Source organism: Gavia stellata, chromosome 1 (assembly GCF_030936135.1).
Source record: "Gavia stellata isolate bGavSte3 chromosome 1, bGavSte3.hap2, whole genome shotgun sequence".
NCBI lineage: Eukaryota > Metazoa > Chordata > Aves > Gaviiformes > Gaviidae > Gavia > Gavia stellata.
In genome coordinates, this window is record NC_082594.1 from 61270466 (window position 1) to 61288098 (window position 17633).

Sequence of the window (17633 nt, forward strand, 5' to 3'; positions counted from 1 at the left end):
TTGGGGAATCCATGTAGAGATCTGGAACTATTTGTCAGCATCCAAACAAGTTGTAAAATAAATCACGCAACCTAATTTTAGTCCTGGCTGGCAAAGCCAATGTTGCTGCTAGCCTAATGTCTATAATTTGGCTCAGAGAAAAATGCTTTGGAGGCAGAATTGTTTAATTACTTAAAAGGCTGTTGGCCGATGAAGGCTCAACAGGCTTCCAGCTGGCAAAGGCATGAGGGACGCTCTCCATCACGAGACGTAGCTTGCCTCGGGATGAAGCCACATCAAATTCTGAATCTGATCTAGGTCTCGTCTTACTCGTGTCCAGGGGATGGCAAACTTGGCTGTGCCAACAAGCACTACAGGACTTTTCCATCTTTGCTCTACCTAACCACTGAAGACCATCAAATAAGTCTTAACATTTGAGGAGAAATTTGATTCTTCTTGCCATTATTTGTAGCACCTCTCACAGAAACTGTTGCTGGGAGTAGGGGCTCTGTGGGCTGAGGGCACCATACTGGAATCACTAGCATTGAATCTTCCACCAGCAGGACACCATATAATTTTTTGATCTTTCTCTGTTTCGTTTTTTATTTTATAACTACTTTGTTATAAAAGCAATCATTTAATATTAAAAATGTGAATATTTAAAAATAAATGAATTTTAAATAATTGTGGCAGTGCCGGAAGTGCTCCACTCGCGTCTTCAGTGTTACTGCCTTTGTTCATGTTGAAAATATGCTGACTGTGGCGAAGATGAGATGGGCAATATTGTCAGCAGTTCCAGATGCTGTCACCTGAAATAATCTTTTGTGCCTTTATACAGTTTTCCGGAAGCATTTTTGTTACATGTATTCTCACTACAGTCAGGGAAACCAAGAGAAACCCGGTGCAAATAAAAGGTCCAAACATCTGTCCCTCATTCCCCAGGAGGAGGCCAACGCTCTCTTCTATGCTCCTACGCCTTCCCCACCCCGAACGGGAAGATGCACCCACGTTAGAAGCGCGACACCAAAACCGAGCCAAGGCTTGCCGTGAGCCAGGCCCCGTCTGGCCTAGCCTACTTCAACCTACCGGCAGCTCGGGGCAGCAGGGCCGGGCGCCCCGGGTACCCTGCTGCCCTCGGAGCAGCGGGCACGAAGAGCGGCCTGTGGCCGCACCAGGCGGCTGCGCTGGGCCGTGCGGCGCAGCAGCCGGGCGCTACGACCCGCAGCCCGAGGGCAGGGAGGCGCCGAGCCCGGGCGTCCCGGACCCTCTGGGGAAGGCAGGCGCCGCCGGGCCCCGGAACGCAGGAGCGGCCGCACGCGAAGGGGATGCGGTGAGGGCGGGGGGGCGACCCCGAGCCCGCCGGGGCAGGACTGTCAGTGGTCGGCCGTTCCGGGGCTGGGCAGCTTCACTCAGCGCCCGCAACGCTCGGGACGACCGTCGGCGACGGGTCTTTGGTGTCAGGATTTTCTGCAGCCGCGCACCCATGAGTCGACGCGGCTTCACCTTCCCAAACGCGCTTGGAGCTTCCCGCTCCGAGCAGCCGCGGACCCGCAGGTGAAGTCCCGCGCCGCTCTGCTCTCCTTCTCCCCCCAGGCAGTATCTCCCCCTCGCTCTCCCGCCTACGTCTTGCCTTTCCCGAATCCCCGTGCAGCACCCGGACCCTCACCTCGGCTGGCAGGTGACAGCTCTTCCCTGCCCCGGCCAGGCCAGGGAGGAGCGCAGCCGCCAGCCGCGGTGCGCACGGCCGCTCCCCCGGCCCGGCCCGATGCCGAGACCCCACGGAGGGAGCCGCCTCCCGCCTCCGCCATCCCCGAGCTGCCCCTCCCCTCCCCCGCCCGCCCCCGGGGCAGCAGCGGACGAGACCATGAGGGCGCGGACGGGGGGGTCACGGCCAAAGAGACGCCTCTCACAGCGCCGAGGCGCAGTGGCGGCCCAGCCGGGAGACGCGCAGCCGGTTCCTCTGAGACGCCGTGAGAGCCCGCAGAGGGAGCGCGGCCGCCGCCACGGCCGGGCCGCCCTGCGCCTCCCCCCGGCCGCCTACGGGAGTTGGTGCCGGCCGGCGGCGGCGGCGCTGAGGAGGCGGGGGGCGGTGGGGGCGCAGGTGAGCCCGCTGCGCGGCGCCCTCCCCCCCGCGCGCCGTGTCTGTTTCCGGCGCGCTCGCGTCCCCGCTCCGCCGCGGCCGGGGGAGGCGACGCAGGCGGGCGCCGCGCCGCGCAGGTAACGGGCCGGGAGCGCGGGCCGCGCCGCCGAGTAGCCGCCCTTCCCCCCGACCGCTGCCACCCCGCCGGGCGCCCCCGCACCGCCGGCCCTCGCGGGCGCAGAGGAAGGGAGCGAGCCGCTCTGCCGGCGGGCCCCGGGCCCCACTGCCGCCGAGCCGCAGCCCCTTCCCCCAGCCCGGGTCTGTTCACTCTGGAACCGACTGGCGGCAGCGCGGGGGGCGGGGCCGCAGAGCCGCGCCGAGGCCCCGATTGGCGGCGCCTCAGCCCTCCCGCCCCTCCCCGGTGCTGAGGCCGAGTGTCCCCCAGCCCGTGGGGGAGCTGCGCGGGCGTCCCCGGTGGGTGACCCCCGCCGAGCTGGTGAGCGCGGATCCTGCCGGGGCCGCGCGCCGGAGCCGGGGCTGGGCGCCGCTTGGCTGCGTTCCTTGCAGGCAGCGGCGGAGTAGGTGCGTGGGTTTCGATGTTCCCTTGTAATCCGAGGAGCAGCGCCCTGCTTGTGTTTGCAGGGCGGGCTCCGGCAGCGGACGGCTCGTGCGCCGTGGGTTCAGCCCAGCGACCGGCAGTCGCAGGAGTCCGGTCTGGAGTGACACTCCTGCCTCCCGCCTGCCCGGTTTCCCATCTGCGGCATGTGTCTTCGCACCCCGGACGTGCAAACTGCTGAGATGGTGGATAACACATACAGTCAATTTGCTTTTTAAAAAAGCTCATTAAAAGCAAGCCAGCCTTCTAAATCTGTTTTTGGTAGTTCTTAGCTACTGTAAATAAAACCTGATGCTTTTCTTTCTCGCATCTTGAAGAATAGGAGGCGCATAAAAATAAAAGGGAACCCTTAATGGCCATACGAGGAAAGCAGTGGAACAGATTGGGGGTAGTGTTGTCAATTTACAATCAACAGAGGTAATAGTTACTGTAATTTTCTGTAAGCTTGAACTTCACTTGCAGCAAAAATACACAGGATTCTTCAGAATCAAGTGACCTTAAGTCACAGTTTCTGTGATTTCTTAATTTGTATAAATTATTTTGTATTCCACATACGCAAGGTATTGTGACTGTAAGGAATAGAAGTGATCAACCACAACTACATAAATGTAGGAAGCTTTTAATTTGCTTTAATTTTAATTTTTTTTTATTCATGTGCTGTTTTACAAGTGTAATTACTTGTGATGTCTTCATCATGGTATCACTATGGTGTATGCTGTTGGCACCTCACAAATAATAATAAGTGCCATTTGTAGAATTCTGGAGATGCTTTGGAAAAGGCACGGTGTATGTTGTGATATATCTTGAAAGGTATTTCAGCTTTTATTGGATATGAGTTCAAAGATAAGCTTTGTGTACGTTTTATGTTGATTGAGACACCTAACTTCTCATTCTCTTTCAGGTAGCTCGTTGATACCTTGCAGAGGCAATGGAGGCAACGATGCAAACTCTGTTGTAATTAAAACGTAAAGAAAAAAAAATACTCTTAGCTGTAGGATACTCCTTCAGTATCATTCAATGCCTAACATTTCAGAAGATGAAAAGGAGAATGGTTCTGGAAATAATGGAAACACTGAAAACAAACCTGGGAAAGAATCCCCAGAAGCTTCTCTTCATGATCCCATGAAGCCATACTGCATGTCAGACACCTCCGCTGCGTCCTTGGCGTCTAGGGGAGATGGGCATTATCCATGGGGATGTCCTGTGACTCATACACGAGAGAAATTTTATACCATCTGCTCAGACTATGCTTTTTTAAACAGAGTAACATCTATTTGTAAAAGCCCAAGTGCTTCAGTTAGTGCCTGCCTGTCGAGCAGTCCTGCCTTAAACGTTGGAAATAACACACCTAGCTTACTCAGCATTCAAACTGGTGCTTCAGAGGTAATCTACAGTGAAGATGCTAACTTGGAAGGCTTGCCTGGCGATCTTGGAAAGCTGCCACTGGCATGGGAAATCGACAAATCAGAGTTCAGTGGCGTGACCACTAATCTGAAAAACAAAGCAGGTGAGGTGGTGAAGATTCGATGTTGTGATAGGAAGAGGCTTCATGTTTATAACTTATTTGTGGAGGGGGCTGGTCAGCACGTGTATCTTTTGAGGAAGTGCTATAGAAGAGCCTGTACGTCATTGCAAAAAACTAGCTCATCGGGAAAGGAGACAGTGATACAGGAGGAGTGAAAGTCAAGTGTAGCTGCCTGGGGAAGTGGCTCTAAAGCAAGGCTGGCTTCTGCTTAACTGTGTGTGGGTTTTTTGGGGGTATTGTTTGTTGTGACTTTTGGTTTGGTTTTTTTTTTTTTCCTGGGGTTTTTGGGGTGTGTTTTTTCTTTCTTTTCTTTTAGTAGGACCTAGTGCATTGTACAGTGATTACTTTTACCTGTTAAGTACAGGTTTGTCACTTGCAGAAACATTTCAAGGTACTTCAGAGATGTATTTTGAAATTAAAGACATGGTTTATTTGTGACAAGAAGTAAATGAAATCATTACAGTTGTTTAGGAAAGCAGCTGGTTTCTGTAACAAAATTGTATGTATTGTGATTTGCTGCATGTATACAGTGTTAGGGACCCCGTTTCTTTAAAACTGACTTCTATGGTCTTTGCCGAGTCACAGATTGCAACTGTGAATCAGGCACTTGCACACACACTTGGTTTTCTTTGTCCTGTAGTCCCTCTGCTTACCTAGAGCTGGCTGTAGATTTTTTCCCGTAATGGGTTGGCTAGCTAGTCAAGTTCCTGTTTTGTCTATTAGTGTGAAACTGGTTTAGTAAAACTTAAATATGGTTACAAAATTGTCAATGCCTTTTCATGTGTACATGTAGCACCTTTAAAAATAAGAAACAAATTATAATATCTTACAGGATGCTAAGTTTTGCTAAAATATATGTGGTATATTTCATTTGGGTATGATGGCTTCAAAATAGGACAGAAATATTCCTGCTTTAGCACATGGCCCAACTCTTTTCATTTTCCACTGTCTCAGTGGCTTACAAAAAGGAAAAGACCTTGAGGGTGTATTATTCTCACTGGATTTGCATGTAAGCTTTCATCAGAAAGTAGCTGGTTACAGAGCTTGGCTGTGAAAAACAAGTGTTTCATTAGGTTTCCCTGTGCATTTAATGTTAAGAGATGGGAACTCCATGTTGGTCTGAGAATCTATTTCTGGGATGGCTGATTTAATGCATTAGAATAATCAGATTGACTGTTCTCTGTGAACAGTCAGGCAGGTCATCATTAATTCTGTTCAGAAAACCACGATGTTGTTTACAGAGCTAATGGCAGCTTTACAAACCTGTTGACAATCTTGATTATGCATTTGAGCTTTTTCCTTCAATTAATGTTTAGTCCCAGTTTGCACTTACTGACACAACCAGCATCTCTATTTGAGGTGCATGCTGTTACTAAAAATATTTAAGAAGGAAGATATAAAAGGTAAACTAGGCATTCGTTTCTGAAATCTGTTTTGCAGGCAACATGAAGAAACAAGCAACAAAGAAAAAATCCCTAGACAAAAAAAGCAAACAATACAGGGAGTGTCCTCAACGTTCTGCTCTTGAAGACGTGAAGGAGAGGAAAGTGTTGGACCTCCGGAGATGGTAGTATTTATGAATTGTATTTAAGATTATCCCCATACAGTTTGTCGGTAAACACTGTTGCTGGTTATCTGATTTCAAACTTCATAATAATGTCTTCATACTTTTTGTTAGAAATGGGGATATGTTAAGCATACATAAACTAAATCTCATACTTTCTGCAAGAATGAGAGCTTCTCTCCCCTCTGTTGAAATTCTAAAAACATTTTTCTTTCTAAATGTTTTTTTTTTCCTTTCAATAAGGAAAAAATTTATGTGGGGATTAATTGCTAAAAAAAAATGCAAGTTCTTTAGCATGGTCAGGCAAAAAGTAACCTTAAACATGGTACTGGTATGTCTTACTCCTGATTTTTCTTTTGACTGGGAAATACTTGATCAGTCTGTCAGTTCTCTACAACCTATATCATATGACTATAGTTCACTAAATTCAGTTAGTTTAATTGAATCTGTCTCGTTCTTACTGTATATCTATGACATCAGAAAGCTGGAGTTAGCCTAGGGAATCTGTGACCCGGAATAACATTCATCAGTAAATTGGTAGAGATGCAGCTTACTGCAAGTTCATGTGTTAGAAGAGACTGGATCAAATTGTGCAGTATATTAGTACAGAACTATTTTCTTCTACAGGATTATTTGTACAGAACTCCCGTGGGGCTGTTAGAAATTTGACTGATTTGTATGAAGTAGGGTAGTAGTATCTGACAAACTTAAAGAAACTGGTTAACATATTCGCTCCGTTAAAAAAAAAAAAAAGCACTTTTTTTTTAATATACAGGCAACATAAAAACATTTAATATAATGTGGCACTTTAATGGCATGGCACACAGAAAAGCAGTTCAGGTTGCTCCTGTAATTAAATCAAGAATGTTGACTAATGTGCTTGGGTTTTTGTGTGTTTTAGGTATTGTGTTAGCCGACCTCAATACAAGACTTCCTGTGGAATTTCATCCTTAGTGTCTTGCTGGAATTTCTTATATAGTACACTGGGAGCTGGAAGGTAAGTCACACATAGACTGCTTTGTCTCTTGAGAGTCTAAAATGTATTGCTAATTACTTTATTAAACAATACTCTTTCCCCCCCCCGCCCCCCCCCCAGCTTACCACCTATTACTCAAGAAGAAGCCTTGCATATACTGGGCTTTCAGCCCCCATTTGAGGAGATTAGGTTTGGCCCCTTTACTGGAAATACAACTTTAATGAGGTATGTTGGTTCTTTTGATGCAGCTAAATTGTTAATGTATGAAAAAATAACATAAAACCAGGAGATAGACCCTTTAAAAATACAGCAGTAGTACATTTATTTAAAAAACAAAAAAAGTGTCTAACACAAGTTAGTCCTCTTAAGTTTTAGAATAATGAAGCATACCTGGGTACTCTTGACAGTGCCCAAAGAAACCTTTCAAAGAGTTTTTTGCACTAGCCATTTTGTACACCGTGATGTTACTACACAGATCAGGTGAATATGAAATTCTATTTGATTTTTGGTTCAGTTCGTTTAATAGTTGTGTAATACTCTAATGAATCCAGGTTTCTTTACCCTCATTTTCCTGTTTTTGAAAATGCATGTTAAATGCTTGTTAATGTCACTGAAACAGCCTGAAAAGGCAATTGAAATACTAGTAGCTTTATGTAAAAATTAAGAATTGAAAATGAGATAGTGAGTGCTGCACCTTTGCTGCAATGGAGCTGTTCAGGAGAAGGAGGGGAAAGAAAAAAAAGGAAAAGATGGGGCTGGAGTCACAGAAGACTTGGACTTACAAATTTTGTTTCACTTGTGCTCTGCTGTTTCCTGATCTTGATGAGTTGGGTCTAAAATCTTTGTCCTTTTTTTTGTTTGTTTTATTAAAGTCATAAGGAATTTTAGGATTAAACAGGGCCAGGAGCGTATTGTACTTGAGTGTTGAACATCTTGACAGGTCTTTGGTGTGTTACCCTTCTGTGCGATTTAAAAATTTTGCAGTGTTCTTGCCTGTTTCATGAGTTGTGTTTGATCTAGTTAGTATTTTTTGAAGGCAATATAAAAGGTTTGGCACAGAATGTGGGTGCTGGATTTGAAAATGTAGCAGCAGTCTGTTCTTTAGTGGTAGCATACTGGCTGGATCATTGAAGAGTGTCATGAAAACTTCCTTCTCTGCCTTAGGAGACTTGGATGCAGATTGTGTATTTCTTTAGGAGTATGTCAGGGTATAGCAACCCTTATAGACCAAGCTGATAAGATATTCTGTGTCTTTATGTCAACAGTCTATACAGCCAAAAGTTGAACTTAGAATTCTTCTTCCTTTTTCCCTGTGGGTGCCCTAAGCACTGCAGAAAAGTTACCCTTACTAGTTTTTTTTTCTGTCTGATCAAATAATTTTTAAGTACTTGGCAGACTGGAAGACACAAGGGCTGAGAGCCAAACCCATCACCCAACATGGCCTTATGATTGAGGTATTATCTTCACAGATGTGAATTTGAATCTTCTAATGTGGAAAAGTAAATGCCTGAGACAGAATCTTTTTGGCAGACCTGTCCTCGCTTACTGCTGCTGTGAGGAGTTGCAGTATGGGATTCCTGTAACTCTTGGGCATTGTGAAACTTACGTGATAGAAGCCCAACACGACATGCAGAAAGTCTCACTTGAAGGGTTCTGCCCTCTGATGTCTTAGAAGATTCCCTTCGTGCAGCTTACAAATCATGGTTGAAGCTTGGCATTTCAGAATTTGAGTGTCTTTCTAAAGGCTGAGTAACTGAAAGTTAAAGATGACTGGACTGAACATGATAGGACCAATGTTTCAAATCCAGCCCTTTGGTTATTATGGATCTATGCTGGGTCTGAAAATGCAAGACGGAGGAAAATGCTTTGAGTATTTATTTATCTCTTGAGGATATATTAAGTTTTGTTTGTATTAGAGTACCATGGTCATCTACAATCTATATACTAATGTGGTAGGTACTTAGTAGGACACCGAGACTTTTTTCCTAAACTGTCAAGCAGAGGAAGAGTGGGAGGAAAAACAATTGCATTTAATAACTCTTGAGTTACTACAATCTTTAAGCTTATTGTTTCAGATGGTTTAGGCAAATAAATGATCACTTCCATATCAAGGGATGCTCATATGTTCTGTATAAACCTCATGGGAAGAACAAGACAGCTGGAGAAACTGGTACGTCGCTAATCCTAAAGCATTCATCTTGCAGTATATAAACTGAAAAATCCTGAAATATGTAGCATTTGACAGGACAAAATCTGTAAGTAGTACTTCCAGTTTGAGATAAGCTATCAAATAGCTTCAAATTGCCTGATTTTTCTGGTTTGACTTTTTCTCTTATTGTGCTAAAACTTTCATTTGTAGTTTTATTTATATAAAATACACTCTGTGCTATATATTCTGCTTTCACAGAACTGGAATTTTAAGGTATTCAGGAGGGCACTGCACTTCCAGTTCTGTGTTGGTGTCCCAGAAGACGTGTTTGCTGTAATACCCTGGGGGAGCAGCACATTTTTATTTCAGTATTTTAGAAATCTGTGGTGTATAAAAACTTAGAATGTACAGCACAAAAGCATTAATGTCTTTAATAAATGTTTTGTACTTTTAAAAAGGCAATTTTAAAGTTAGTGAGCTCATCCATTCTGCCTGACTTTAGCTAACATCTGTCTCCACAATTTAGGTGATTATTCTCAATTAGCTTACGAAGCTGTGTTTTTATGTTTACTTTCAAGTGCACTACCTAAAGAAAAATTATACTTTCATATACAGTTTATTAGTCTTTGGTATAGTCTGGGTAATTATTTTCTAACTGGAAGGTTCTTTAAAAGGGTAAAACCATGCTGAAAAGTTTTGGGAGAGATTATTAAAGTGGGAATCCCCTTTTTGTTCATGGTATCCCATTTCAGAATTCTTTCATGTTTCAGTGCCTTTTCTAGTCTTTTCCTGAAACTGGGCACTGCAGTCACATTACAAAATATTGTATGCCCAAGTGTGGGAGGTGTTCCTTAGACTAGGAAGCTCCGAGGAGCTCATGATACCAAAATGTTTGAAAGCTTTCAGGGGTTTCAGCAGTATCACTGATATGTGCTACATCTGACTCGGGACAGTGGGACTGCATTGTGTTGCAGTGTGTATTTCCTAGGTTAAGACATACTTCTCGTTCTTTTTTTTTTTTCAGAACAAGTAATTTTTAATATGACTTTGATCTAAATACAATGCATACTTTATAGTGCATTTCCCTAGTACAGACTTTGTGGCAGATGTTATTTTTTTTGTACCAGGCAGGAAATTAAATACTAAGAAGTTTGAAATCAAAACTGTATTTTGTGCATGCCTGTCAGGTCATGTCCTCTAATTTAAAAAGCAGTGTAACTATTTTATGTTATCAAATAGGTCTTTCAGGCTGAATATGTTAGGCAGGATCCAAAGCACTCTGGGCTGTAACCTGGTTTTTCTTTGTAGCTGGAGGGGCCCTTGCAAAGCTAACACGTGGACTGAAAGATGAATCAATGGCCTACATCTACCATTGCCAAAACCATTACTTTTGCCCAATTGGATTTGAAGCAACCCCAGTAAAAGCTAGTAAAGCATATAGGTAAGATACTGTGTGTATGCTTGTTTTAGTGGAGAAAACGTACAGAAAAATTTACTGCAAGTTGATACCATTTTTCTCCCTAAATAACATGAGTTTAAGAACACAATCCCTGACAAAATGAGTAGATACCGATAGTGGGGAGTGCTACGATGAAAAGAGTAGGTCACTGGTGTAAGGTGAGCCTCAATCTTGCACTTTGCTTCCAAGCAGTCTACCTTTGGCTGTGTGGACAATGGAGAAGGCTAGCTCTACTTTTAGAGTTCAAAATGGTAATTGTGTGGAGGTAATAAAGTGTAATCATCTGAATCTAATTTGTTCCGTGTGAGACTCTGACCATGGGGTTAATGAAAGCTTTTAGTATTTGAACAAAAGAATAAAGAATTTTTTTATTAACACTGCATTCACTGACATGCTGTGTGAGTGAGAAGAGTTTGGAAAATATGCCCCAAACAGAAGTCCAACACATCAGTCTGCTCAAATTTGCCAAAAGGTTAATGGCTTGCTTACTTGGTCAGTTACTAAGAATCTGCACTGGCAGATCAAAGTAAGAAAAATATGTGTTTACTAGATGGAATATGTAGTTTGAGAAATAATATGGTCCAGTGTGTGGAAACTTAACATGCCTTATATCTACTTTGAATTTATATTGTTTAGTAATGACTGAGAGCAAAAATTTCAATACTTTACCCATGGTTGAAATGGATTCTCAGTCACTAGTGATGTTATTTTTAAGTCAATATTAGATTTTCTTCCTAAAAACAGATCTCTTCTAACAATGTAACATGAAGTTATGAGTTCAAGGAGCTTTTATAGCTTTATTTTAGTCTGGAGGTCAGACCAGAAGAGCATCCTGTTCTCTTCATATCTTCTAATATCTTACTGGGAAAAATTATGTTTAGGTTCCAGAAGCATTATCAATAGATTCTGCAGCAGTTCTTGTTTACCTGTTTTTGCATTCTAGTTACAAAGGAAAGCTTTTCTTTAAAAATCAAGCTAAGAAATGGTTTAAGTTCCAAAAGAAATGGGTAGATAGGTTGCTAGGCTGAGCTTAGGAGACAGTTCTTAGGTCACCCACAGACTTCCTGTATGATCTTAGGTTGCTGGATTTGGACTCGGGAGACCTGGGTTCAGTTCCCAGTTCAACCACAGACTTCCAGTGTGACTTCAGGTAAGTCAATTAATCTATCCTGTGTCTTGGTTTCCCATCTGTACAATGATGGCATAAATTGCTATTTTACAGGGAATAAGTAAACAAATTACTGCAAGCAGTAAGGTCATATGCCTAAGGAATTACCTAGGCAGAAAAATCTCAGGTTTTGTCATAGTGGACACTGAAGTAGTTTTTCACAGGATAATTATGCAGAGGATTGTTCTGTGACTTCCTGTGTATCTCATCAGTCTGCCCTGATGTCTGTCACAAATTTTGCCTGACACGGTTACTGCGGGCTTTGAGATTCTTGGAAGTTGCTTACAAACTTGAACTAGTATCGGTTGAGGGTTTTGGTTTTTAATATGTGGTATTGGATGCTTAGGAGGAAGGGATTGCTGTTACCAGCTCTTTTCATACAGGTTACCCTATAGCTGTTAGTAACAGCTGGGGTATAGTTCAAAAACAGTGGAAGGGGCTCTTTTGTGACTCTGTTAGACATCACTGATAGGGAGGAAGACGTTTCTTTCACCTTTGTGTGGCTTTCCACAACTCTTATTTCCATTGCTACATATATATTTATATTTGGATCTTATACTAGACAGCCTTTCATCCAAGTAACACTACTTTTTATGAAGATCTGTCTTTTTCCCAAATAATTGGCAATAGCTTCTATCTTGCTTCCAGGCCTTGTGAAACAAAAAGTTTCCCTGTATGCAATTCTAAACGCTATTTATAGCACAGGAACTGGTTTTTAGTTTGGCCAAGGAAACAATTTTAAATGTTAGAAAATCCTAAAAAGAACAATAGAATGTTAATCTCTGTTTTTCTTTTTGGTATGCACAATAAATCTTACTAGGATTGTATCTTCTATTGAACAGAGGTCGTGTCTTGCAGCAAGAAGTAGAATATTGGATCTTAATTGGGGAGCCAAGCAGAAAACATCCAACAATACACTGTAAAAGGTATGTTACTTGGTAAGAATATAAAACAATATGTTTTCATTCAAAACAATTTGTATGTCTCTACTAAGGGTCACCAAGTGACTTTTTAGTTCTTTTGAATGAATATACTATGGTTCTAGCAGAAACATGTACTTTAGCGAGAAACTTCATGTTTTGACCTCAAGGCTGGCTCTGCAGTTTTATATCACGTGGCAGGACGCGTGTGGGCTGCTGAAGGCCAAAGCCTGTTTCTCTTGTTTGAGTGTGACACAGCTCACATTAGTCAGGAAGAAAAGACACCTCAGCTGTCTGCGATCATGCCAATTGCGACTTACAGGCTGCACAAACCTTGGAGGAGTTTATGTTGCAGTTGAGGACGTACACAGACTGTGTCTCAGGTGTGCACAGGATATTACGCTGCTACCAAGACCTCCTAGCTCAGGTGCAGGTACAGCCTGTACTCTGTGTTACTAGCTTATCTGAGCATTAAAACAATACATTTATGATGAGGTCTGGCTCACACGAAGTTGGTGTCTAAACGACATACAGACTAGGAGGGCTAGGGGGTACTATGTAGAAATGTCATTGATTAGTTATATTTGTAGTGATAAATTAATAGAACAGCTTTCTCAGCTTTACTTGAGTTCATAATGCCTAATACTAATTTCTGAAATGCGGGAGCAGTGCAAAAGAATAGTATTTCTCAAGAAACCAATTCTGTGGCCAAAACATAAGTTTTAGTAAATAGCTTCTCTGCCACCCCCTGAGTTAATTATGGAGTCATTTATTTCTTGATACATTAGGAAAAGAGCTGTGGGGAAAAAAAAAATTATACAACTTCTTTTTTCTTTCCTCTTCTTTATTCTCTAATTATTTTGAAAAATTGTTTGAAAGTGCTTATCTGATGGTTTCGTAGCCAGTCAGATCTATCCCAGTACCTAAATCCCAGATACCACTTTTTGCTTGTTTGTTTGCTTTGTCAGTGATGTGACTATGCCAATAACTGTAAATAGCTGGATATTTTGGACTAATGAGATTAAGTGTAACAAAATAAACATCACATTATGCATGTGGTTGCTGTGCTGAGAAATGGCATACTATCCATCCCACTGGCAGAATTTTGGCCTACAAATGGCACAGGGAAAGATTTCTGAATATAGAATACAAACCTTTGTAATACCATTTTTGATTGTGGGGACATTCTTCCTCCTGCTACAGTCCCAATGAGAGCTAGCAGAAAGTTCTGTGCTTAAGGTAGGAGGGCAAAGGTTGGGGTAGAAATGGATTTTCTGAGCTTGGAGGGTGATGTTAGAGAGAAACGAGTAATTAGATATTGACAGAACTGAAAAGGTGATGCGTAGCCTTGAAGAGGTCTGGAATATGGGGGTATTTGTTTCAGTTAGACTAGAAGGAGCTATGAAACTGAAGAGCTGAGTGGGTGGGGAATGATTGAATTGATAGCTTATTACAGATGGGAATTAAATAAAATGGAGGAGTGAGTTATGGTGAGAGCTGTCTGGTTAAAACAGATTTAGTGGGTGAAAAAACCAAATGAGTTTGAACAAAATAATACAAAAGGGTAAGAGAGGATTAAATAAAGTAAAAGCTAATGTTTCTCCTTGCCTAAACTGCACTTCGCTTCTTCCTTTCACAAACTGATGAATCGGTAAGGGCAAGCAACGCAACTAATGACTCATGGTGCTCTTACTCATTTTGAAAGCTGTTTCCCAAGAGCAGGAATAATCACTGTGAATGCTTTGATTCAAAGTGATGCTTTTATATCTAGCTTGATGTATCTAATACTGAGGCTTTTTATATCTTTATACGTTCATTTGTCTTTAAATCACTGGTAAGACTACTTAAAGCTGCAGATCTGTATTTGCATGCGTGTGTACATGAGTCTTAGTGGTGCTGAGGTTTCATAAATGTCAGCTGAGTAGTAATAATCTTATTCTATAGGTGGGCAGATATCGTCACTGACCTAAACACCCAAAATCCAGAATACTTAGATATTCGACACCTAGAGAGAGGATTGCAGCATCGAAAAACAAAGAAGGTAAGGTAAACTTACTAAGATGGGAGGAAAATCATGGTATATTTTTGCCAAACTTACTAATACTTCAGCAGCGTAAGATATCAGTAAAAGAAATTTGTTACAAAGTGTTGCTGAAGACAAAAGTCAAATGTGGGTACTTACATACCAGAGTCATCTATACTTACTTGCAGAGTCATCTATACTTACTTGCGGGACAAGATACAATACAGCCGTAGCCTGGCATATGCTAGGATGAACCAGGATATCTGCATATGCAATATATTCGGTCACAATATTCAACCTTGCTGGCTTAAAATGTGGCTGTAGCAAGTATGGAAGTATTCTACAGACAAATTACAGACAGATCCTTTTGGTGCATGGCCTTCTAGCTCCATGTAAGCGGGAAAGAAAGTACAGTTGAGTAGGATCAAACATAAAAGAATGCATGTGTCTCTGTTGTGTGGACTTACTGTCAATACATACAGCTTTCTTTCCTATAGATAGGGCTGTATCTGGTGGGTGGGGGATGTATTTTTGATTTGCAGATTGAAAGTCTATGAGAAATAATAGGCTGAAGAGATGATTTCAAATGTGAAGACCGTGTCAGCAAGATGAGAAGGGACCAGAAGAGAGAACTTGTGTGAAAGTGGCTGGAGAGTAAAAAGCCTAGCAGAAGATAAGTTATACTAGCCCATGAAAGTTAAAAAGGATAACTTTAAAAGATGAGAAAGAAGGCAGTAATTGGATCTGGGAAACAGTCAAAACTGATTGAGCCGAGTTGTTTGTTTGTGGATATGATTTTGTGGGTTTTCTTTTGTTTGTGTGTTGTTGCGGAGTTTTTTTGTTTTCTTTTTTAAAGAATTCTGTTACCTGTCAAAATGTTAATTTCAAATATCTATGTATGTTACAGATGCTCCTGTGTGCATTTAACAAAGAACCTTTTTACTTTGATTAGGTTGGAGGAAATCTTCATTGCATCATTGCCTTTCAGAGACTTAACTGGCAAAGGTTTGGTCCTTGGAATTTTCCATTTGGAAACGTTAGACAGGATAAACAATCCCAAACACAAGGACAAGGAATTTCCAAATCTGAGAGTGAAGACAATATCTCTAAGAAACAGCATGGACGACTGGGTCGATCTTTCAGTGCTGGCTTTCATCAAGAATCTACGTGGAAGAAATCTAATCTTCGTGAGAGGAGGAACAGTGGCTATCAGAGTTACAATGATTATGATGGAAATGATTAAAATTAACTTTAGCTAATAAAGTTGATATATTAAAGTTAGTTTTAATCAAGACATATTAGGGATCTTTAGTCCTAGAATACGTATGAATAGAAATTATGGTATAAGATACAGCTTCATAATTATTAAATTAATCTGATGATAGGTTGCAATGGATGAGATTTGATGTATAAACTGACAGATAAGCACAGATTATTGTACTTTTGCGAGCAAAATCAATCATTTCTTTTGAAATAATTGTACTATGTCCTGATCCGTAAAAACAAAACAGCAGACTGAAATTAGTCAAAGTAATAAACAGACTTCATTGAAAATACTTAGTATTCAAAAGCATGAAAATTTATTATATGACCTTATAAAAAGGGTTATTCTGCCAATGGTGCAGGGATAAAAGTAAACATTGCCTCCTTTTTAACACTCCATTTTATTAAGGCTGCCCATATCCAATGACAATAAAAAAATCATGTAGGTTAGAAAACCCTGTCAGATTTACAAAGTGAATGTACATTCTCCATTTAGTTCCCAGTAGACTTCTGTCAGTCAGATAATCATATTTTGTCAAGCAGGGCTCAGTGAACTTTTCCCTTAGCTGAATGCCTGTTTTAGACTGAGGGTAATGGCCTGTGGCAGGGAAAGTTTGAGGACGGACCTTCTTTATTGCTTTTGCTCTGTGGGTACAGTGGCTGAATTCTTATCCTGGAGCCTCTTGAGAGCACAGACTCGCTTAACACAAGCTTGTGAAATTCAGTATTAAAAAGCTGCATTTACCATTAGCCAAATGAGCCAGCTGAACACTGCCTTCTGTTGGCAGTTCTTTTCCTTGTTCAGTCTTAAAACCTCTGTCATTTTTCTGCTGCTCTTTTAATTTTGTGTGAAAGGGATGCAAGTGCCGAAAACTGCTGGCAGCCCTGATATTATATACCTCTTGGCCAGCAAACAATTCAAGCTTATTCAGGTGTCCATGTGCAGTTTCTTTTCTTTAATTATTATTTTTTCTAACTTGAAATGTATCCAGTTTGTTCGAACACTTCTCAACAGTTGCAACTTCTGCATACAAATGTTCATACCTGCTCAAGGATTAATTTTTTGACATAAACAGATTTGTCATGGAATGCAGGGGTTTTGTAGGTTGCTGCTTTTGTTAACCAAAAATGGGAGACTTTTAGACTTTTGTTCATTCAATAAAATTTGTTTCCTATTTTGTTGTTTGCTTTTCATTTGTCTTGGGAACAGTGACCCTGCGTTTAGTGAAGGTTTTCAGGAAAGCAGGTAAGTGAAGGATCAGAATTGCAACCCCTGCTAAGCAAAGTCATCTGGAGATAGGATCTCTTGGCTCATAAGCCTGCGCAGCCTCTGTGACTTAACTTCTGATATTTAATTGCCCAAAGTCTGCAGGCTGATGACTGAACAAAACCTATAGGTTTTGAAAATTTATTTTCTGGATTAACTATTTTCAGACTTTATTTTTGCAAGCTGAATTTGGGCTGAGGACTCAAATTTCTTTAGAATACTTGAGCTGTGTTCTTAGGCTATTTCAGGCTTAAATGAGTTACATAAATGTCTCTTTTTAAATTTTGCTTAGTAATGATAGTGGCACTGAGGGACAGGGAGCCCCCTCTCTGACAGTCGCCTGCTGCTATTCTGAGGTAGGTGTGTCGTGACAGACTTCCTTTTTACACTTACTGTTTTGCTCTTGGCTCGGAGACTGTCATGCTTCATCAAGGAAGTATGTAGTGTATTTGATTCTTCCAGCATTAGCGGAGGGGACCTGGGGAGCTTCCTCCAGGGATTCCCGGCTGGGAGGTGGGTGCAGTGAGGGGCGCTGGGGAGGTGGTGGGCACTGAGCGGGGAGAGCACACGCTGCGTGTGGAAAATCGTGTTTATCGAACGCTTTGGGGTTTGTGGGGTTTTTTTTGCGACATGGTGTTCGGTAC

General features: G+C 42.0%; 1 protein-coding gene across 1 annotated transcript; it reads left to right on the top strand.

Moving 5' to 3' along the window:
• Nucleotides 1-3655: 3655 nt before the first annotated feature.
• BIVM (basic, immunoglobulin-like variable motif containing) lies at nt 3656-15900 on the top strand. The gene is made up of 10 exons (XM_009819322.2): nt 3656-4182; nt 5641-5767; nt 6666-6761; nt 6861-6965; nt 8816-8910; nt 10198-10330; nt 10490-10492; nt 12359-12442; nt 14381-14477; nt 15412-15900. The coding sequence occupies exons 1-10, from the start codon at nt 3693-3695 to the stop codon at nt 15700-15702; spliced, it is 1521 nt and encodes a 506-aa protein (XP_009817624.2). The 5' UTR covers nt 3656-3692; the 3' UTR covers nt 15703-15900.
• The last annotated feature ends 1733 nt before the right edge of the window (nt 15901-17633 follow it).